The sequence below is a fragment of the Homalodisca vitripennis genome, chromosome X (genome assembly GCF_021130785.1).
Source record: "Homalodisca vitripennis isolate AUS2020 chromosome X, UT_GWSS_2.1, whole genome shotgun sequence".
NCBI lineage: Eukaryota > Metazoa > Arthropoda > Insecta > Hemiptera > Cicadellidae > Homalodisca > Homalodisca vitripennis.
Genome location: NC_060215.1, coordinates 76,770,910 through 76,795,051, shown reverse-complemented (window position 1 = coordinate 76,795,051; position 24,142 = coordinate 76,770,910). Strand labels below are relative to the sequence as shown.

Below are 24,142 nucleotides of genomic sequence, written 5' to 3'. Positions count from 1 at the left end.
AAATAAAATATTAAAACAACTATCACATTATACACATCCCCTGTCTCGTATGGTTATAGCAATACTCTTATGGCAATGCGCTTAAATCTCCTGCGTTATGATTCCTTAAATGGGTTCTTAAATTATACAATCTGCTTGGATCACCCTGTTCAATTCAATGGCCAGTTTTTAGGAATATTGGAACAAAAAGAACTGATATACAGGTAAACTGATGTCTATTAAGGTTAGTTTTAAATTACAACAATCACGGACCAAGTACTTACCTTATTTACATAATCCTATCCAATGTTTAATGGAGAAATATAATGCAGCCTTTAGTTCATGAAATACTCTGAAATAGGAGGTAGGTAAAATGTTGTAACTAACACATATATTACAACAAACGTTTACACAGCAGGGTCTTCGTATTAATTGCAAATAGATTTCGCTGAGTTCGAAAACAACCACTTTGTGCTGTGATAGATGACACTAACAGAGCGTTTTTAAATCTTCGAAATTAAAAAAAAGATAAACTTTTAATAAGACATTTTCTCCTTCAGTTTTCCGGAAACTCCGTATTTATATCTCGTTCAGTTTTATTGAACAAAAAGATGCAAGATTTTAACCCTTCAGTCTGCTAATGGATTTATTACCATACTTGACAATGAGTTAAAGTGTTACCAACAGCTTATTTCTTCGATCAGATTATTTTATTAGAGAGTAATATTTTAATGTGGAAGTTACTCGTATAACACATTTATAGTGGTGTGTTAAAGCTGAGATATCAGTAAGCAGATGAAAGAAAAGTAATTCTAAAAAAATAAGAAAAAGCAAAGGAAGAAGTTTTTTATTACCCCACCACGGATACTCTAAAAGTATACATTTGATAGTCAACATTTGAAACTCTAATAAAACAAATTTTTATTTACTTACCGATAATTGAGTTTACTGCCGGTAAGCTAAAATGAAATCCTTGAGGCTACACTGATAGTTTGAAACAGCCACAACTAGTTCTGGCCGTTGCAAAATCTAAATACTCTGCCAGTTTGAAACTAATAATATTGGAACTTCTCCACTCCGAATACCAATCCAATAGAAAAAACAAATCTTGAGGCGTAAAGGTGCTAAACTTTGTAATGGAACAACATAACTTAGTCTCAAGGTCAAAATCCGAAAAAATAGGGCTTTTAATGTTTGGGGCCAAACTAAGCGAAATAACTCAATTTTCAAGGACAAAAACCGGGGAAACAGGCGAACATATGTCAAGATAGTTTCAAATTTGTGAGCCGAATCTACTGATTTAAGACTCTATGTTATAAAATTAAATTCCCAGCAAATATTTTGAGTGCATTAGTACATTCAATGAATTGTTATAAATTGGAATATACTTGAACTACAAACACCAAATATAACATCACTTAAACAACATGACACCAATTCAAGTGATACTAATATTCAAAGTTACTGAACTAAAGAGACTGAAGAGAAGAAATATTTGCATTATAGTGAATTTATAGGTTTCTATCAAAAATATTACCGCACAGAATTTTATAAATTCGCAAATTGCAATTTGTAGGCTTGGCGCCTTGAAGACGCGGTAGGGGATGATGATCTGTCCGGAGACTTAATGAACACGGCCTTCCGTCTGGACTGGGCTCCTTACAGTTTAATGAGAAATCAGGCTCTAGTTGATGAACACGGTATTATTTCTAACGGTACATTCACCAGCTTCTTATTTCTCCTCACTAGATAGAATATTATTACATATTTTATCCAACCTATTTCTTAGATTAAATATTTTGTTATTTTGAATTTTGACACAAGTATTAATTAAGTTAATCTTACCTGCACAATTAATTATTGTGAGAACCCATGATAGACGTTTTAACCCGAAAATAAACGGTAAAGTATTAATTGAAAACCGATATTTCATTTTCTGTAATACCTAGCAAAAAATAAAATTATTGTTTCTTCCATACATCAAGATTTTTTCATAAACTTATATTGTAATATGTTATAGGTAACATTTTAAATTAAAATATTTGAAATATTATCTTTTACAAGAACACATTTTTTATTCAAATCAAGCTTTATCAAAATTTTAGCCCGATGCAACAATTTTGAAAATGTCCAAAACTTGTATTTTGTATTTCTGGGAATTAATGGATTGTAGGGATATTAAATTTACAAATACTTCCATAAAAATACTATGAGATACTGTAAAATCCTAATAAATCACTATTTGCTGACATTTTTTAAGGTAGTTATAATCCATGAAATAATATAATACAGTGTAAATTGTATTGAATTATATACATTAAAATACGAGATTAAAATATATAATGTAATTTGTAATGCCATATTAAATAACAACAATAAAGTAAACGGAGTCTACAAATTGGATACCTAATAAAAGAACGTGGAAATAATATTTTATCATAAAAAATTAATTTAACATTTGGTAAATGACATGATGAGATATTTTTCTGTAATTGTTATCAAATTCCATACATTGGAAATGATTATGATTCCTGTAATTATCCAATTTATAAGCGTCATTCTAATAACATATCAGTTATAAAGAAATGTCATACCAAATAATATGAATATAATAACCACCATAACACCAGTGAAGATGTTTAATACGTATTAGAAATATTGAAATTATTCAAGGAGTTTAAATATCTATTCTTGAAATCAAATCTTCAAAGAATAATGATCACTAGGTTTTACGTACAGTATATAAAAAAGCAAAAAAGTGGGCAGATAGATTATTTTTAATATGTAGATAAAAAACGTATTTTATAAAGCATATTTATAATTAGTTAATTATTATAAAAATACGTATGTCTGATTTTAAATTACATCCTGAATTTTAAGATTGATTTTAAAATGTTGTATTAGACAGCATTCTCTCAAAGCTACACAAAAAAGTTACAATAAGTAAATAAAAACATGGGTACCTGAAGCGATCTTGAGCTGCTTTCGCATTCTTATTACGGTCTCTTTTCTTGCTAGTAGGGAGTGGAGCTGCCTCTTGGTCTGGAGGGATGGCGGGTAGTTTCCTCCTCATACGTAAAGACTTCTGAGAGTCAGTTTCACTCAGGGTGTCAGACGAGTCTCCCCCAGTGTCTCGGGGGCCTCTAGGAGTGCCCACCGGTGTGCTCTGGGGAGTGGCTATTGGTGTTCCTAAAACGTTGTGTGCTGACACTGAACATATCCTAATTTTCAATATTGCAATATTTCCAAATTTATTATGATAAATACATTAAAATCACCGCTTTGAGAATACATTGTTCTACGTACCAAACATCAATTGGTACGTAACCATTCTCAAGGCAATTTACAAAATAAGATTTTAGTAAGGAAATGGCACCAGTTCTTCATCTGCATCTCCAAACAGTACTCGTATTTAATTGTCATCAATGAATAATATGAGTGTGTACGTAATAAACTCGTGTATTAAATCGTCCGAAAGATTTTAAATCTGTGCGAGCGCATTTTAAATATATATTTAACTGCGTTATAGGTAGTAAATCAATATACAACACAATTTATTTCTGAATAGTATTATTTTTTAAAATTACGATCATAATGATTTATATAAAAATGCTAATGAAAGTCTTGGTGACTACTTATTTTTGGAATTGTCTACTTTTAGTGCACTTTTTCATAAATTATTTAATTAGGTACCAGTTAGTTATAATTGGCTGCGCTTCTGAAAACCTATCACTCGTTAGGATGAAAATATTTCATTTTTGTACGTCCATCTGTCTGCCTATCTGTCTGCTTGTTTGTCTATCTGTCTACACGATATCTCGAGAACGAACTGACGTATAGACTCGAAACTGTACACGAAGTTTCATTTCTATATATACTGAGTTCGATTATAGCGCATCTCACTCCATGGGATTTGCCTGAGCGAATAGTTTTAAAATTGTTCTTATGAGTAACCATGACAGCAAAGATAAAATAGTAGAATAAATAAATTTTATAAACAAATTAAATACACTTATAAGAGATTCAAACATGTGACATATTAAAATGTATAGCCTAACTATCCCAGCACATACAACATCGTTTTATAGGGACTTTGTGTGTACATTTGTTATTATTTATCACAATTTAATGAACACAATTTTTCGTATGATTGACTGTCTTTCTACATGATATCTCGAGACAGAAGTGAGGTACAGATTTGAAACTTTGCATGCCACTTCAGCGAAGCCTATTACGAGACGTGGTGAAGCGTAGTTCTTGTTATGTAACAAGATAAAGTTCAATATATAAAGAATGGAACGCTTCTAGTCTTTATTTAAATGTATTTTAAGTCAGAGAAACAAGATCCGCTTAGATCGAAATAGGATTGTTAGTATAATTTGGTGAACAAACTGAAAGGAAAGGTAAGAAGCTTTGCAAAGTATGGTATTTATTAAAAGTGTTATTATTGTTAGTATAGATTATTAAAAAAATATAATTTTGAGTCTATTTGTTTACAAATGTAAAACTAATTACTGTAGAAAATTTACCTTATAATAGTATTGTTTTTCAATTTATTTACTATGTTAATTAATACAAATATTTTTATAATAATAATGATTAATAAACTCCTTCATGAAGGTAATAAATATTTTTTTAAGTCCATTCATGAACTACACCACATTTTATAAATTTATGAATTGGTTAAAGGTCACATTTTCAAATTACTGTCTGATGGTGTTTAAGATAGCACAGTGTTGGTTGTCGTCCTCATCTCACTCATCACCCACCTGAAAGGGGGTGGCAAAAGTGGGACGTCCACTTTGTGGAGATGAAATACTACGTCGACATGACAGTTCATCACAAACTCTGAAGCGAGTGGTGAATAATAAGTTGCTGGGATGCAGTTACCACTTACAAATACAAATGATACACACCTCCCGTTCCCAAGATTATAAGTCGATCTCTCACTTTAGTTAGAATCTTTAGCAACAAAAAGAGAGCGTTTTGCACAAGATCTTTATTGTACACATAATTGAGTGTAGAGTAATTAAAAATTGTGACATATTATCACATATAGCCTAACTATCCCGGGACATAAAAAATCGTTTTATAGTGACTTGGTGTGTAGACTTTTATTATTTAAACACTGATAGGAAACAGAATTTAATGAACAAAAATCTGAATGTACCTAATCAGGTGGCAAGATATGTTGAGTGGCAGAGTGTTTTAACTATGCAGTGATAAAATAGTTTAAGTTTACAGTGAGCGAAAGATTATTGCTTTGTGGCCATTGGTATAATCATGGCATAGTGGAAATTATGCTGATTGTAATGGAAGTACTTGCTGATAAGAAGTGTAGAATGGAAGTTGAGGAGTAGGAAGGTGCTTATTCGGCAGGTACATAGGGGGTTCTTCCTTGCGTCATTATTTGCATTGTTTTATAAGGCTGTTTGTCGTCTAACAGTAACAACATAAAGACCCACAGAACATTATCAAACTGGTACTGACCTCCTGGAATAGACGAATGCACCAGTCCGGCGGCCATTATGCTACTGGGCATGATGGGTTGGCTTGATGTAGTGCTCAGGCGGTTTTGGTTGCCCAGTTTCATTGAATCCGCGCTTAGTAAACTGCTGGCCATCAGCTGGTTGCCCAACAACTGTATAGGAACCCCGTATTGTGCTGCCGCTGCACCCATCTGCTGCAGACCTATGCTAGCTCCCAACGTACTTCCACCACCCAATATATTTACATTGACTTCTTTCTTCTGGAACAAGTTTCATCAAGGAAATTCTGTTCAAACTTAATAAAAATATAACAAAATTATTGTTTTCGGTTAGTATCAATACGCATTGACGCATTTTATGAAATAAATTGTCACTAACCAGCGTATTAACAATCGAGAATGTGATGTAATTTTACTAAAACATTTCACAACTTCTAATTGCACTGTAGCTTAAATGAATGTTATAGGAAATTTGATAACAAGTAGTGATAAGAAAATGAATATTATAACTGAAACATAAAACTACTCTTATTAGGATTGCAGATAGGTACGACATCTGATTGGACTGTAAATGTGATATAAAGATAACAAAAGCTTGAATGCGTGGTTGACTCAATACTTATTAATACTTTCGATATTGCACCCTACTTACTCATTACTTATTGTGATCTATATTATTATGAAATCCTCCCGTAGCCTCATAGCCAATGAGGATGGAAAGTGTGACGGTAAACAGGAAATCCACTTCTCTGACTTAAACCATATTATTTCTGAAGGAATAACTTCAACTACTGCATTAAAACTTAGTTTTAAGAGTTTTTCTGTCTTACATATATGATACTTTCACTTGTATTACGCGAGAATAAGAATTAGTTTTTGTTTATTTTCTTACATTATTACATTCGTTTATAATAGTTTCAACAGCTGTACCTGTTTTTGTAACTGCCCTTGCTGAAGCGTTGGGTCCATGGTTGAAGAGGAGTTAGGAAGAGATCTTCTAATTTTCTTTAGGTGTTGTGCATGGTGTTGAAGTTGCATGTGCTGTTGGTACATTTGCTGCTGTTGAGGAGTGAGATTTTGAGCGAAAATCGGATGATATTCTTGTTGTATTTTTTGCAAACCAAACTGAGTTTGTTGAAGAGCACCATCAGTCTGGTCAAGATGTTGTTTATGTCTTTGCTGCTGCATAAGTAATTGTTGCTGCTGTTGTACTAACAAATGAAGATGTTGTTGCTGTTGTTGTTGCTGCTGTTGCAATTGTTGTTGGTTCTTTTGTTGTTGTTGAAGCTGTTGTTCTTGTTGTATAAGTTGATGTTGTTGAAATTGTTGTTGCTGTATTGTCTGCTGCTGTGCCTGTTGCTGCTGGTCTAGAGGTAGGTGTTGCTGCATTCTAAGGTATTGCTGCTGTTGAAGAGATTGCATTTGCTGTCCTGGGAGAGGATATTGCTGATTTGTTTGGAAGTCCAGAACTTGGTTTGTGTGCTGTAACTGAGTCCCTTGTTGGAGATTAGATTTATAGAATTGGTCGGTAGGCCTGAGAGGTTGTTGTTGGAGTTGTAATTGTGCATCTTTGTTGAATTGATAATCTTGAGAGTATTGCTGTGATGACCCTTGTTGATTCTGATCAGAATCTAATCGTTCCTCCGTAGGTGACGGTCTTGATGGTGAATTTCCTCCCAAACCTGAAAAATATTTAATCTCTCATTAATTATATTAAAATATTCATATTTTACAGGTTAAGCTATTTTTAAATTTAAATTTTACAGAGTACTCATGAATACATGTCTGTATATGCCGAATATAAATTAAACAATGTAAAATGACTTATTATAAAACATCATGTGTACACAATATCAATTCCGAAGACCTGAATGCCCAATTTGGTCTCAATAGCGTATTACACAAAATGTTACGCGATTGTTTAAATTATAGATTTGAATTACCAAAATGTATACAAGAGTTTGGATTGAAAAATTCATACATATAAAATTATTTTAGTAAATTAATAACCTATGTTCAGTAGATAAGTAGATTATCACTAAACAACCTGTAGTGAACAATGAATGTCAGGAGTGTGCTCAGGAAAACTTTAATTTCTCCGCTGTCATTTATTGTGGCATAAAAAACTTGGCCTTAAAATGTTTATAAAACCTTCAACATGTTTTGTTATTCCTGTGTATTTACTATAAAATTTAAAGGCTTTGAGTTTTTAAGCTTAGCAAACTTAGTATGGCCACCATTTTGAAACTGGAAGTGATATTTATTTCAAACATTTTAAAACATTGATATTTGTTGTGCTAACAGGTAAGTAAAGTTTGAAGTTTATAATTTCAAAGATAAAATGTTTTTAATAAAAGACATAGACAGACGGACAACTAAATTTAATGAGGTAGTACTATGCTTTATTAGAAATTTGTTGTATATTTTGACTTTAAATCATCTGGTAAAGTGTGATCCCGTAATGACTGGATTCCCTGTATATACTATTGACATTTCTAAAGTGTTGGAACGTATGCATTCTATCGGGGAAATTGTACACTCTACCTTCTAAGGTAGACATTAACCATCTACTCCCTTCGTAAAAATCTTTTCACTTTGTTCTGCTAATTCTCAAAATTGACATTGAAACAATTATGAGTAAACGTATCTAAAATTTTGATTGGTTTGTAGCATGCATTTACGTTGCCCGCTCAAAGAAATTTTAAACTATTTTAGTGAAAATGTCAAGAAATATCCATAACAGTAAGTACAGTTTAGATGTTACTTTACATTTAGTAACTTAATTATAAAAAGTAACTAATTAAAACAATATGACCCAATAAAATAATTTGTTTAGTTTAAAATGAATAAAATCGTTAGGTTCGAAGTATCCTATAAGTACTTTACTCATTCTATTTGTGCGCTAAGGTATGTGTGCTGATTATAAATCCAGAGTTCACATTTCCTAAAATATTAAAGTTTTAGTTTTCCGCTGATCATGGACACCAGAGTTTGAACTAAGTTTGTTTCTTTGATTAAATGATTCTGAAACCTATTTTATATTTATCGGCAGTATCCATCCTTAGCTCAGTGAGTTCCATATGATAAGATTCGTTCTGGACGGATTGGAAATACACCGACACCAAGAGAGTTTTTAATTATCTTGTGAAGTTTAACACTAAGCTAACGTGCTGGGAGTACGTATGCTATGAGATGCGCTTTTTTGAGATGCGCCTGTCGCGCATTTTGCATTCCGCTACGGGTACGAGAAAAGGCCGGATCCAATCCGGAAAAAAAGCAACAAGCATGTGATATCGCAAGTGCAGAGGAATGGTGCTCTCCGGGTAGTGAATGCTTACCGAACAATATCGAAATCAGCTCTACTCGTGGATTCGAGAGCTACATATGAATTTACTCGCTTTTGATAGACAACGGGCTTTCAAAAAACATGGAAAATTGTCCGTGCTGAAGTTCGAGTTCTCCATGAGAAATTGGTAAGGATGATAGCGACAAGAGCAAAGAGGTCTCTGAACACCCAGGTTGATTGGATATCTTCGTGACATGTTCAATAATGTGCGAGAATCTCTCAGCATGGGGGGGGGTGAATTACTATCTTCACTAATCTTCACTCACTATGGCAATGTCAAAAATGTTATGCTAAATAGAGAATGTTTGAGGACCGGGTATCATACGTGTACAAGGAACAAGACGTTGTTTATCATATCACACAGAAGAAAAATAAAGCTGATGAAAGCCATTGGTCAACTTCCACCGTACTCTATGTCTGGAAAATGGGTTTTTAACAAACACAAGGCTTAACCAGTGTCCTTGCATGGCTAGATAGAATGTTGAAGGCCATAAAATGTAGACTAAAGTAATGTGATATCAGGTTTATACATCTCGATGAATAAAATCAAAAAAGAAATCCTCTGAGGATTTCATGGGGCGCTCTTAAAATGGCGTGGAAAGCGGTCTCGAAAGTTAGAGGTGTTTACGGGGGTTTCGGCGGATAAGTTTCACACTCACCAGCACCGCGATTAACGCGGTTTGTGGAGTAAAAGTTTATATCTAAATAATTGATAAAGATCGAAAAAACACCCACTACAGCTAATACTAAGGTATGGGTTAGCGTTTGAAGAGAAAAGATGAACCTAACAATCAACTATTATGTGGCCATTGATGGTTCTTACCCAATGCTCGACTGAAGTCAGCCAACATCCCGCTGATGGTTCCTGCAGCTGGTTTGTTCTGGGATGCATTGCCTTGTTGTTGTTGTTGTTGTTGATGCTGCTGCTGCTGTTGTTGTTGGTTCTTTTGGAAGTTCAGTGGATTTAGCTTGCTCCCTAGATCATCTAAGTAGTCACCCTGAAACAGTGATAATATTTTTGGATGAGATTAAATAACTTTAGTTAAATAAAATAAAAGATAGGTAAATGGAGCTAGATATTCAAATAGTTCATAGTATAAATTTTTAATTTCATGCCGTGTTTTCATAACTCTATAAATTGTTAATACGTTGTGTCAGTGTTTAGCCGACAAGAATCACTGCAAAATCTGTGTAACACTTCATTATTTACATTTTGAGTTAGATTTCGAAACGTATTCACATTTCAATTCATGCAGATATAATTGATACTGTTGTCTAACTGCCTTAGTTAAATAAATATGAAATGAAATAATTTATACCAGTTATTAATGTTTTTAAAAATATAAAATTTATTTTGTAACTGACAATAAGAGTTATTTATATCTGATTCTATTTTTAATGCTTTTCGACAGGTTCACATAAAAAACTACGCATGACTTCACTGGTATTTTTGTGATTCCTCATGTCTGTCTCTCCAGGGCCTGCATCTTCCCTTACAATCAAGAGTATATATTTCCTTACAGTGTGCAGCACATTTTCATCTAAGATACGTTTGTCACTATTTTACATGTAGTAGGTAAGTTTTGACTATGTTACTTAGCAAATGTTGATGTTAAAAAAGCAAATATTGATAAGCTTGACATGTTGAGACCTGCGTCATTGTTTCTTCTATGCATAATCATTTAAGTGCAGCTGGCCTTATCAGAAAATAACTTTTTTTATTTCAGGCTTATTTCAGATTCAAGCAAATCACAAGGCTTCTTTAAGGCAATCGTAGTTGGAGCAAAATACTCCACAATAAGGTTGGAGAGTTGGAGCCAGATGGGTCCTACCCTCCTAAAACATAATAAGTGATTAATAAAGAGGGAACTATTGTCTTTCCCACGAATTCTTGTCTCACTGTCCTCTTTGGATAACATTATCCAAGGCCAACTAACATCACCGTTAAGATACCAGTTATCTTCTTATGAGTAATACTTCAAAAACACAGCTTATTTAGTTAAGCTTGATAATGATTTTTTACCTATTTTCAGGTCAGACGAATGATATTATCAGCATATCCTGTATTTTAGTCTACCTTCGTTCTTATAGTGTCTCCTTCCCTGTGGGGATATTCCTGTAAGAGGCATAACCATTAACTTGGCTGAGTGGATCGATCTTGTGTTCGATCTTCCAATGCCCTTTCTTATGTTTTATACTGTTTTTCATACCACATATTTGTTCAGATTCATGTTATATTCACTCATATGTGATGCTAAAGTGTTGTTTGAGATAAACTTTTTAGGATCTTCTTTACTTTCTAATTCAGGTCGCACGAAGGCATACAAAAAGGTTTTGACAGTTTTTACTTCGTAAAGTCATATCTTTCAAGAAATCACATACACATTACTAAAAGTTAGCTTAGTATCATTCTTAACAAAATAACGATTTATCCCGGGAAAATGTTTTTGGTCCCAAAAAATATTAGAAATTTAGTTCAACTGCTCATATAGTTTTTTCCATGCAATAAGCGTAGATTTAACATCGGGTTTCTTCAATTTGATGAAAGAAAATAAGTGGGAGATGGAATTTTTCGTTATCATCTCTGTAGATTTCTAGCTGCATATGTCAATATATTTCTGCCTATTTAACTTGTGTCCTTAGCTTTTACGGTGTTTTAAACCTTTTTGTTCTAACATCTTATTTTGTATTTTGTAACAGCCTATATTGTGATAACTGTTTTAAAGAAATTAATTGATTTAGTTACATAAAATGTAACAGATTAGATGTAACAGACCGGAATAACCAAGGAAAAAAGTTTAATTAGAACTTCGTCCGGGACTCAGGATCTGTATTTCCCAGACAGAATCTCCGAGACAACTGAACCTCTTTCTATGAAAACTCAAATATTTTCCCTCGGTATGGTACTTTCCTCTGCTGTGGCTGGAATTGCCAGGCCTCGGTTGTGATGCCCAGCCAATCTTGACAGGGACATCTATCACTATTACAAGAGACTGGCAAATAAATCATTTTATTTCCACTTTTAAATGATTTTAATACTGTTAAAAAGTTAATAGTATTAAATACATTTTTGGATTATCCGATGGGAGAGGCGATTTTATTTAGTTTTAATTTATGAATACAAATATAGGTTTTCTTTATCAACAATAATATCCAATCACTGTATATTTGTGTTATATATGCAGGACCATTTTTGAATACACTTAAAATGTGATAGTTGAAATTCATTTGACTAGTAAAAGATTTTGGCAGTTGCATTATGTTATTAAATCCTCCTAGGGGTTTACTGAACATATTGTGCCCAGAATAACTGCGCCAATTTTTAATGTATTATTCATAAATATTTTTAGCTAGTCAAAATAAAAAATGTAATTTTGCCTTCCAGAAGATTTTAAAGTGATGTATTACAACGTATAATGTAAAATTTCAAAATATTTATAACAGTTAATCAGTCAGTAGGTTTTCACCTGATATTGTAACACATATGAAAGAAATTTATAATATTTGAGTTCTAAAATACTTAAAATATAAGTACGTAATTCCGTAAGGGAAATAAGAAATAATCTCAGAATTGAAGCGTATTTCCTTTGACACGTTTTTTCGCAGCATATTTATCATTAGTGGTTTGTATTGGGTTATGTAAAATCAAAGAGTTTATTATATTTTATATGAGCAATCAAGTTGGCAGTTAAGAAATATAGAGAAGTTATGAAAGGAGATTTTAAAATCCATAATGAGGGAGGTGGCTTTGAATTCCAAATGGATGCCTTTTAGTCTGCATCAACCGTATAACAAACCGCAATCGGAAGGTTTAAAAATTAACTAGGGGATAACCTTGTATATTTTACAGTCCAACCTCTACTCACTCCCCTAGAGTTTGAACAGGTCTCTGCATTTATCTCATCTGGAGTAAGATTGTGCCGAAACATACATTTTCAGGAGTTGGGAAGAATGAAATATGTTCTCACATTTTACAGACAAAAGGAACACTCGAATTCAGAAATAAACTGTTTTACTTAATTCCTACTCAGAAACTTTTAACATAATTTTTTTGCAGTATAAAGAGAATATTTCTTAATTGATGTCCACTATGCTCTTTAGGAATCCTCGGCCTTCGGCCTCGAAAGCTGTGTTCTGCTTTTCATAAGCGTTTTTGCATTAATTATGGTTCGAAAACCAGATAAACTCGGTTCGCTCTATCAGAGTTGCATTCAAGTTTCGTTATTTTTATACACTAAGTTTAAGTCATATTACAAATTTTCCAAAACCTCCGTGTTTAATGTTGAGGAAACAATTCTTACTAGTGTGATAGCCACTTAATATGATTCACTCAGAAGTCGAGATTGCACTTGTAAATTTAATAGCAGGCAGTATAGTAAAACATATCCCATGAATATCATAAAGTTACCCTGCAATGGAACCATTATAAAACATGCGCTCTTTTTAGACACAGACTATTTATGAAGTTATTACTAGTGTTTCAATAAAAACATTGTAAAGGCGTTTTATAAGTTTAACGAGAAATGCACGAAGGTAAAACCTATACATAATTATATACGGGTTTTGTTTAAAATTATATGTAATTATTAATTATATTATAATTATGTCAATTATGAGAATTAAACATTACAAATATTTATTTTATTGTTGACAAATGGAATTGAATCAAGATTAAATCTATAAGAACATGTTTACTTCAAATTCAATGAACGACCTTTCAACGAATTTCAAGACAATTTTATGATGAAAGTAAAAAAAATAATGCAATAATTCATTGTTATTTGTCATTAATTAATCTCACTGTTATGTATACTAACTGATTGTACAGTTGTTTAATTTTTAGTTGTAGTACAGCATAGAATATCAGCATTAGAACGTTTTGCCACCAAACGAACAGAGTACTGAAATACATCAAATAATTATCAACCCACTATTCCAGAGACCTTTAGCAGTAACGAATGCATCATTGTAATTCCCTAAATCTAGAGCAATTGTGGTTCTTGACCTAAATAAATTTATAGATTAAGACTCAGATCATGGTTAAATCAAAACAACAATTTCAGATGTAAACATGCATTATACATAAATACACATCGAGTGAAAAGTACACGTCTGTGAAGACATTTAGGGGGCTTTAGACTATCGCAACTAATGAAAATCTAAGGAAAGAGGGAGAAGGAACTAAGAGGCTGATAGTTTACCTTGCGTTGGAGAAAGAGGTGATCATCCCGTTCAAGGGATGGTGAGACATCCAAGATTGGGGAGAGATCGGTGCCCGGTAGGGGTAGGTTGTCGGCGCGTCCACCTCGGGCCTTCCTACGCTATGAGACAGTCACCCCACCAGCTACTGTACTTACAGGTACCCACTTACAGTACACCTGCTCTAGGTCTAGCGCTAGCTCTACCTCTATCATACAAACTCTAATATTTTTCAACTTATTTTGGACGTTTTTATCATTGGTGAAAATAGCAACACTCTTTGTGTTGAGTGTATAGCCTCTGATTAGCCAAAGTTATTCATGTTTTCATAATAACTTGATATTTAGTTGGAAAACAATAACAGACATCTCAATTGATTTGATAACTTCTAACAAGACTGTTTTAAACGAAGCAGTGCGTTTATGTGTTGGTGTAATAAATTGTAAAAAGATGTTAAAACAAAACTTTTAAAAAGGCCTTAGGATGTATCACGGACTTTCGTGTTGTAGTATGGGTATATGGATGATCTATCACAGACATCTTGATTATATCTCTATGAAAAAAAATTGAATATTTTGAGTTCATATGAATCAGCAAGGTTCAGTAATAATCTATCTAACGTTACATTTTTGGGAATTCAATTCATCAAGAAAATAATAAATTCAGATTTACAAAATGATTATTATTTTTAGATTATTTCAGATTAATAAATTAAGTTTATGGCTTTCAGAATCAATTTATATCATGTAAAATTTTATTTCTCCCACTATGAGTAACATTTGTTGCGATATTAATTTATGTACAGCGATTGACGTAGAAACTATGTGAATGCTCGAAACAAGGCATATATAGGGCGCACAATGTGTCGGATGTGTTACAATATTAAACTTAAGCGTAGATTAACTCAGTTTGTCTACTTCAAAATTAATTAAGTTACATATTACACCCGCGAGCACTACGCCCTTCTCTAATAAAACACACACAATGTCCCTTATAAACTTAAATTAGAAATCGGACAAGCCTATCCTCAAAACCGAGAATAGCATTAGCATAGTTAGTTTTATAATAAAGTATATTTCATATACAATAGTATATGTAATTTAATTTCCCTTGTATTATGAAATTTGCTGTTTAAATTTGCTAACGAAAATAAATTATTGGAGAAAATGTAAAATATTTCAAAAACTACTTCATTGTCCTTTATTAATTGGTAGTACATTATTATAAATCTAAGTAAGAAAATTCATTTTAGACAGGTAGAGTCATAAAACGATGATATGCGAGTGAGGATTCCTTACATTATTTTGTGCCTGGCATTATAAGTCTCTAATATTACCAGATTTTATTTATGAAGTAAAAAGGCATATTATTTAAAATTTACAAGTTAACTGTCATTACTTATTTCTGACAACTTTAAACATTTTCTAATTTAAAATTCTGAATTGAAACTATAGCTGTTTATGTAATGGTATTCAAAATATATGTGTAAGTTAAATTTAAATAAACCTAAGCTGCATGTGACATCTTAATCTGTCGCCTCAAGTACCTTTATATACAATAGATTTGTTTCATCATGATGCAGTATCAAACAATTGTTTGATGACGTTTGATGACGTTGTTTTACAAAAGTTAAAAATATTATAACGAATCTCTGGATTGTTCTGATAGTACTAATGTGATAAGAATCATTGTAAATAGCCAGTAACTTCAAAATATAGTTATAGGCTGTATTTAGTTTATATTCTTTGAGATAGACCACGTTCCTTTTCATAATGTTCTTACAATTCGATTGGATAGGAATCTTGGCAATTTTCAATAGCATATGAGTTGGTAGAGGCTAATAGCACTGTTTAAATGTGTTATGCCAGTGTAGAAACCAAAAAAGTAGGGGGTTAAGGAAGAGTATTAATTTATACATCTGTTTCATGAAGACGTTTTAATCACAAAAAATTATAGTCAAAAGCTCTAAAAATAAAATAAAATGTTAATGTTTTCTCCAATTAAAATAAACAGAGACTTGGTAGACCTGGAATAATAAATTGAACAAGGGTTATAAATTATACTGTTAGATGATTTTATGTCTAGGATCCGATTCTTGAATAATACCTACTCAACAGACCTGAACATGTTAGTTACTATTGTTAATAACATCAGCCCAATATTTACGCAAAGACTTTGGAATTTTCATTCATAGATACTAATAGAATTTGTGCTCTTGTTTGGACAATCATATTTTCCTTTATGAACAGGTGCCGTGCATAAATTGTACAAATTGTGCTGATATTTATATTTTTTGTAAACATATATACATTTGTACTTCTCGTGAAGCGGTCAACTATTTCCCCCTTATCCGGCGATTCTCCCTTTCGCAGATTTCATTTTGTGAGTTTCCTAACCTTAAAATCAACTAGTTTAGTATATGACAGATACAAAACAGAGGCGATTTTATGAAGTTAATGCGACCGAGCCTATTTAGGATAGTATCAATTTTGATAAGCAGATTCCATTAAAAATTGGTTCCGGTTTACATTGATTTTTAAAAATACCAGCGTCATCACGCACACATATACGTGTGCCGGCTACAACAAGGGTCGGCGTTCACTATTTATGGCTTTGCTTACAAAATAAGACTCATTTATTTGTTAAGACAAAGCAATATCTTGGCATGTGCATAGAAACATTGGTACGGCTGACAAAGTAGTCTGGCTTTTAGCAGTAGTCACTCATGACTTGTTCAGTGCCATTACACTCACGTAAGATATCCTATAGTCGAATAGTATGACTTTCATGACAAACCTACACCAGTAGCAGTGTATAAATCAGATAATACAAAGTTTTAGTTCTTTTTTTATAATGAATTCATAACAATAACGATGATTACGAAAACTAAAATAACTTATTAATAAAGTACATTAATCTGGAACTTCGGACAAACGCTTTCGGATTATCGTATTCCTAGCATACATCAGTTCGTCATTAAAATGTTTTGAATTGACAATTAATAATCACATATGAGAGAATGCATGTCTTTTTGGAGCTTGAATATAGAAATTGTATTTAAATTATTCTGAACTTGGCTTTTTTAGTGCTTTAAAAACTCTAACTTTATTGATGTTTGTAGTTGGTTTTTACTTTTCATAAACAGTTAATAGTTTCATTGATGTGATTCTGAATAATTACGTTCAATTGGTCTTATAATACTCATATATCTTACTGAACTCACAGATCCTGGTTACTGAAACCTCGACTGATACATTTATCAAGTTTACAAAGGAGCCCTGTTATTTACTGCAATGTACGGTTAATTAATTTGAAAACATCGTACAAATTTATTGTTATTGAATACCCTAAAGAAATTCAAATCTCAGTTTGTTCATTTATATGTTTTTCTTCTATTACAAGTGACAATTTATGCCAAGGTAATTATTTAAAAATATAAAAATTCAACATGTTACAGATTCAAGACACTTGATCAGCATACTAATAAAACTGGTGAAATTTAAAGAAGATATCCTGAAAGTCTCTCTATTTTAATTTGCCACCATATTTTGGTAAACTCCAGTTGAAGAAATTTGACCTGAAGGGCCACTACTGTTACAATTGTACTGTACTAGTAGGACTACAGAAACTAATGGCATATCTAATGTGGTTTTTCTATGGCATCTATAAATGCTGAAGTATGAAACAACCAATTTATGATCAAAGTCAAAGACTTTCTGCTGTCGGTTGGACAGGAATAACGGTTTGTGACCCCTGTGGTTGTAATTGTGAGTGAATACATCTTGAACAATGCAGGTATAATCGACAATATTAATGTATTATATTTTTTAATTGGTAAAATTCAGTTTAACGTATGTTTGTTATTTCTAGAAATGCAGAACATTATTTTTTTTTTTAAATATCTCCTAGGTTTCAAGTGGTAGGTGGTAGGGAGAGCTAGATTGTTCTAAATAGTCCATTTTTAATTGAAATATGAAATAGTTGTGAGGGATGACACCCTATATTCTCTATATTCTATCTGGGTCTAAGGTGAATATTTTTATATAAACATAGTTTTATAAAGTGAGTTTTCTTTGACGTATATTTTGGTTGTTTTCACCCAATAATTTTTGAAATTATTCTTTGAAATCATAACATTTTGATCCTACAAATGTTATACGTTAAGAATCGATCCTTCTACTCATACAATTCATTAATAAACTTCATTTGAAAAAACCGTACAAGGGCTATAGAAGAAATTTCGTTTGTAGTTTGTGTTGATTATCATTTTCTAGACAAGTCTCAAAGTCACACCATAAGTATTAAGTGTTGTTACTATTCATTTGTACACAAATTATAGACGACATAAATAGGTATATTGTGATTCAAGCGACCTTATCAGCATACTATGAAGCTGGTGAAGTTTATTTGATATCCTGAAAATCTATTTTAATTTGCACACATCATTTTGTTATTTCGTTCATTGATGTACTAATGATTTAAGAAATGAAGAATATTCTTATTTTTTTATATCCTAGGGGTTAAGTGGTAGGTGGTAGGAAGAACTAGAGAGTTCTAAATATTCTATTGTTAATTAAAATATAGAATAGTAAATTAAATTGTAAATGAAACAACATTTACTGTTGCTACGTTAATTAACGTTGCCCTGCTCTTTATCGTTGCTATGTTAATTAACCTCAGATAAATTTTTTGTTGTAATGATATGCCTTTTTAGATTCCTCGTAAATAATGAGAGTGCCATTGAAATAAATTACGTTTTTAATAGTTTATAGTAAAAATAAGACCTCTTGTAGAGTATTAGAGGTTTACAAACGTATAATTTGATACATTTTCCGCAAGTATGTAAATGAAATAGGGTATTAAACACCTATAAACGTGAGATAAGATGTTAATTGACACTAAACAAATACGGGAATAAATTCGAAATGATGTGGTCGAGACACGTGTGGTTAACACGTGTTGCATACCGCAGCTGATGTGAAAACTTGCAAGGTATTACATTTCCTAAGTCCTATAAACGAACACAACTTTGTTTAAAATACATTGTAGATGATGGACGTTCTGAAGGGATAAAAGAAACAAACGATATGGACATTTGACATTTACTGTCAAAAACCTCCCGCTCCCTTTTCTCGCAATCTTTTTCATTTCAGAGACGCCATATTTGTTTTCGGTTGACCTGGCCGATTTTTGCTTTGCTTCTGATTTATGAAGATTAATTTAACATGTTGTTTTGTTCGTGGCGTTTGTGCTGTAGGTTTTGTCGATTGGTTAAATGTGAATCTTTAGTGTTATTGTGCTCTACATTGAGGCATTTACAACAGCCAATAGTGGTAAAATGTTTGTAAACTGTGGCCTCTACCTGTTCTTTCTTTTGGCTTACAAAACTGCTGTCCCTGAAAAGTGTGTCTGGTGTATTTCTCAGACATAATGTTTGAATAATTACATTACATAGAAACATTTAGAAAATAATTATTTAAAAAGTAATGTTAAGTTTAATATGCAATTAAACAAATTCTTATTCGAAAATTCATGGTATGATACAAACGCCCTACAAAAAGTATAATCTATATAATGTGCGTTATTTCTATGAAATGGCATAAGTTGTGGTATTCTAAATGATATTTCAGGAATGCAGTTATTTTTAAGACACAAAAGGAGCAGTGCAGTTACATTTAAGTGATTTACATTATTGCACTGCCTCTTCCTTCTAGTTTACAATGCTGATGATTGTACAACAATGGGTTTTGAAAAAAGATCAAATGATACATATATTTTGGTAAGTTCGTTATATTTAAGTAATATAAGGAAACATGATTTTATAAGTACTTTGTAATTATAAATAAAACATTTCAGAATAATTTAGTATAACTGATTGTGAACTAACGTAGTGTATACTAATACGTTATACTAATAACGTATGTACTAATAAATGTTTCAGTTACGATTAAATAAAAAAAATTGTATTTTGAATAATTTTGTAAAGTTTAAGGATTAATGGAAACTTTAATTTAGGTTTAATTTGATAATATGTACGATAGAAAACATTTTTGTTGCAAACTATTGGTTATAATCGAGTTTGTATATGATACAAATACCATTTGCGTATTTTTTATTGTTTAATTTATTGTGTAAAATATTTGTATAGATAAATGAAATTGTGAACAAACTTGTCAGCATTCACAACTACTAAAATAAAACCAATAGAACCGTTAAAGAACCGTAAGAGTCTGTTTATAATACAATTTTTATAAGGTTCTGGAAAATGAAGTTCAGAAGTGTGGGAAGTTAAGTAATGTTGATAATATTAAAAAAAATATCTAATTGCCAGTATTATTAAGTTCAGAATATAAATAAATAAAATAAAATAGACTTAATTCGCACAATTAAAGACGTAACTATTTTATTTGAAAAAAATAGGTAAAATATTGGTTAAAAGCAGACGGAAGAATCATTAGAGTGAAGGGTCCAAACGTATCCAAATACCTTGTAAATGAAAATTAAATGAAATATTTCTTTATTGAAGGCGAAATTACGGCCTCATGGCCCTTTCTTACATTTAACGTCACGTAGAAGCTAGAACAAAATATTTTTATTTTTAAATAATAATGAAACTAAGTAGTTTACTGTGAACATTTTCAATATGAACAAAAAAGGTACAACTTTCTTGAAGAATATAAACTAAAAAAATGTATAATGATAAAAAGGTATATACACATATTTATTAACACATACTCACACGCAAAATAATAACATGTACTTGTATATAATGAATATATTAGAAACACACTATCCTCACACACTCTACTTATGCCAGTGCAACCGCAGCAAGGTAAATTGTGATATGAATATAAAATATAGCGTTATCTATACACGAAAAAGATGGGGTTGAAGCAGAATATAGGAGTCCTCAGAGAGGCCACACACACACTATCTATAGTGGGTACCGCAGGTACATCTTAAGACGAACAGTATCCTGGACAATGAACGATATGAAGAAGTGACGATGGACGGTGCAAGTATGAAACTTAAAAATGGAAGGTAAGTGTGAAAGATATAGTTTGGTCTTGAAATTATTACAACTAAGGAGGAGGAAGATATATTTCTCAATCTAATGAAAGCTCTGAATTTAAAACACACTGGAAGGGCGGACTGATTCGAGTAAAACTAACGTTTTTGTGGGTTAGAGGATAGAACATGGTAACATTTGACGTGAAATAAGCCAAACAACCTTGTTTATTGCAAACAACCCAAATTGTCTGTGGTTGTAATGCAAGTCAGTGACTTGGAAATCGAAAGCAAGAACCAGAAAACATTATTTGAAACCTTTGCAGAGGCTCTGATACACTATATGAGAAAGAAGAATTTCAGTAATACCATTGCTATAAACTTTTGCAATCAATTCTCTACCAAGCTACCATTAATCATCCTTTTTGATTCAGCAAAGTACATTTTGAAGATTTGAGATTTTTGAGCTCCACAACTGAAATAAATGTGTTTGATAACAAAGTGTTTTATCCTGTTTTTATCAGAGCACATACGTTTGATTCGAATTTCGTAAACATGACGAGACTATTTGAAGTGTATCTGCCAAGCGCGCGCGCACGCGCGCTTGTGTTTGTGTAGCTAAAGTAAACAGTATAGAATATACTCTGCTTATGCCAGGAATACTTGAAAGCCGAAAGTACTAACTATTAAAATAATCATCGAAAGATAGATTTAGAAGAAAAACTGAATAAAAAAATCTAAGGAGATAGTATTGTTCGGCTTAAAGCAACTACGGCTGGTGCGTTAGAAGAGATTAAGGAGAGTTAAATATGAAGAGATGTAACTTGACGAGAAAGACATGGTTCTAAAGGTTATCAAAAGAAAGAACACAACTAGATCTATGTTTCTTTATTGAACAAAGAGGGTTAGAAAAGTGGTTTCTTTTACTGCTAACTATCTAAATTAATGTGGTAGTTTTTTATATCTCTACCACTCAACATTGTAACAAAAACGAATTTATTTTTCTAGCTGTTCAAAAAACCGGTGTACCTTCACACTTTAATAATTTCAGGTTATTGGGTAATTTTTATGGTCGGTTAGTTGGGTGACTGTACTGATAGTTGGCAATTTTGTATCAAAAGTATAAGCTGATGGTCACTTGAGAACTTCAACTTATAGAAGTCCCCATAATCTAAATTTTTTACAACCAATGAAACATGCACATTTTTACAGGTTTTAAATTTACTGAAAAGTTGGTCTATGGACTATGGTAACCGTTTAATCATACTAAATTTCGTAAATTACAACGTTTTCTTGTCATTAATTATTGTTAACATTTCCAAGGACACCGTGAAGTACGTTATTGTAATTTTCCGAATAACATCATCAGAAGTTAAGGATTGAAATCTTAATTAAACACAGAAATCACCGATTTTGGAATTGACATCGATTATGTGTATTTGATATTGACTACATTTCGAATATATTTGTGTATACGCTCTTCAATAATAATGCTGATAACTTATCGAAAATGAAGAGTATTGGTTACTGTTTGTATTATAATTAGTTGAAAGGTACATTACTTATCTTTTTTAGAAGAAATACAATTTGTTACGATCCAATCGAAATTAGTCGGTAATTTTTTTCACTAATGATAAAAAACGTCCAAGTTAGATAAGCTTTGTTCATTATTTACATACACATATTGTGTCTGATTTTCATCTAGAATATGTAAACTGAGTGATTCTCTTTAAAAACATAAAGGACATGTGAAAGTATCGTAAAAATAAATTTCTCTTTGTCAGAATAATACAGCTACGCAGTTAAACTTTCAGCTTTAACTCTCGTGTAAAACAAACAGAGTGAACAAAAAGTACGCCCCACATTATCTTTGAATGAAAATGTTTAATGCCTTTCAGGTGTTTGTTATAACATAAAATGATTTGTTTTTTTAAAAACTTCCTCTAAAATAAAGGGCTCCAGACGCGCTAATAAAAACGTAAAAAATGAAGACTGATTGGGTGACACCTGAAACTGGTCTGGTAAAACACTTAAACAAAATTACTAAAAACCCGATCACCATCTCGTAAACGGCAGATTTTGTATTATTGGAAATAATAAGACCTGGCAAATCGAACAAAAATATAAGTTGAACAATTAAAAAAATACTGTATTTATAAATATCCCATGTACAGTATCAATGGAAATTGCCAATAGTTTTATTTTGCCTGCTATTTCAAATGAATTTTACTCCATAACAAACTAAAATAAAACACCGGTTTTAATTTTGTATACTTCTTACAGTAAATCATTATTTAGATATTACAATGGCCAGTATAACTCTTAAAACTTATTAAGATTACAAAACATACATTTGAAATTTATTTATAATGATTTCAGGTGAAGTATTATGTGTTTTAGTATGAAATACTGCCCCTCCTTAAGAAAATGCTCACAGTTGGCTATACCTCATGGGCCCAAATTTCTCACTCAAAATAACAAAGTTTCATCCATTGATATATCACTTTAATTACTAATTGTGTGATCCTAAATGAATCACCTTAATCGAAACATGTAATGGTGGCAAGAAAACCTGCTTCTGATTAAGCTATAAAATAACGTACAATTCATATTTGTCTGTTATTAACTAGAGTTATAACATGTTCACCATGATAGTTAGAATGGCCAGAAATGTAATCATCGATGTCAGGAGTAGTCTCGTCCATTGTATTAATCCCTTGTGATCTTTCATTTAGATATTATTAAATCGATTTTTGGCATTTATTCGTTTCTCTTATTTCTTATTATGAAGAGGATTGAGTACTTCTTATAAAAATGTTATGTTTATATATGTTTACATATAATTATGTCATCTTCATACACAATTATGTTATTCCAAATCCCCGAAGGCACTTTGAGCATTTAATTTGTTCATAAGTTTATGTTGATATTTTCTCACAGTAAAAATTATTTTTTAGATTTTACAATGCCCATTGTAGTCATAAAATCAATTCAGATTACGAACGTAAATTTGAAATTTATGCTTAGTAACTTTAGCTGAAGTATTACGTGTTTTTAAGTGGAGGAAGTGTCTTTTTGGTCGCTCTGTATGAATTACGCTGTGGATAATAATTAAGAAATAA

The 24,142-nt window shown here is 31.8% G+C and overlaps 1 protein-coding gene across 1 annotated transcript in view; it reads right to left on the bottom strand.

The window, feature by feature from the left end:
- The window catches only part of LOC124369230 (mediator of RNA polymerase II transcription subunit 12-like), a 68,204-nt gene that overhangs the window by 29,911 nt on the left and 14,151 nt on the right, over positions 1–24,142 (bottom strand). Inside the window, exons 4-7 of the mRNA XM_046827104.1 lie at positions 9,637–9,811; positions 6,398–7,149; positions 5,470–5,725; positions 2,943–3,168 (exon numbers count right to left, since the gene is read on the bottom strand). Coding sequence (XP_046683060.1) covers positions 2,943–3,168; positions 5,470–5,725; positions 6,398–7,149; positions 9,637–9,811 — 1,409 coding nt within the window. The remainder of the gene's footprint in view (positions 1–2,942; positions 3,169–5,469; positions 5,726–6,397; positions 7,150–9,636; positions 9,812–24,142) is intronic.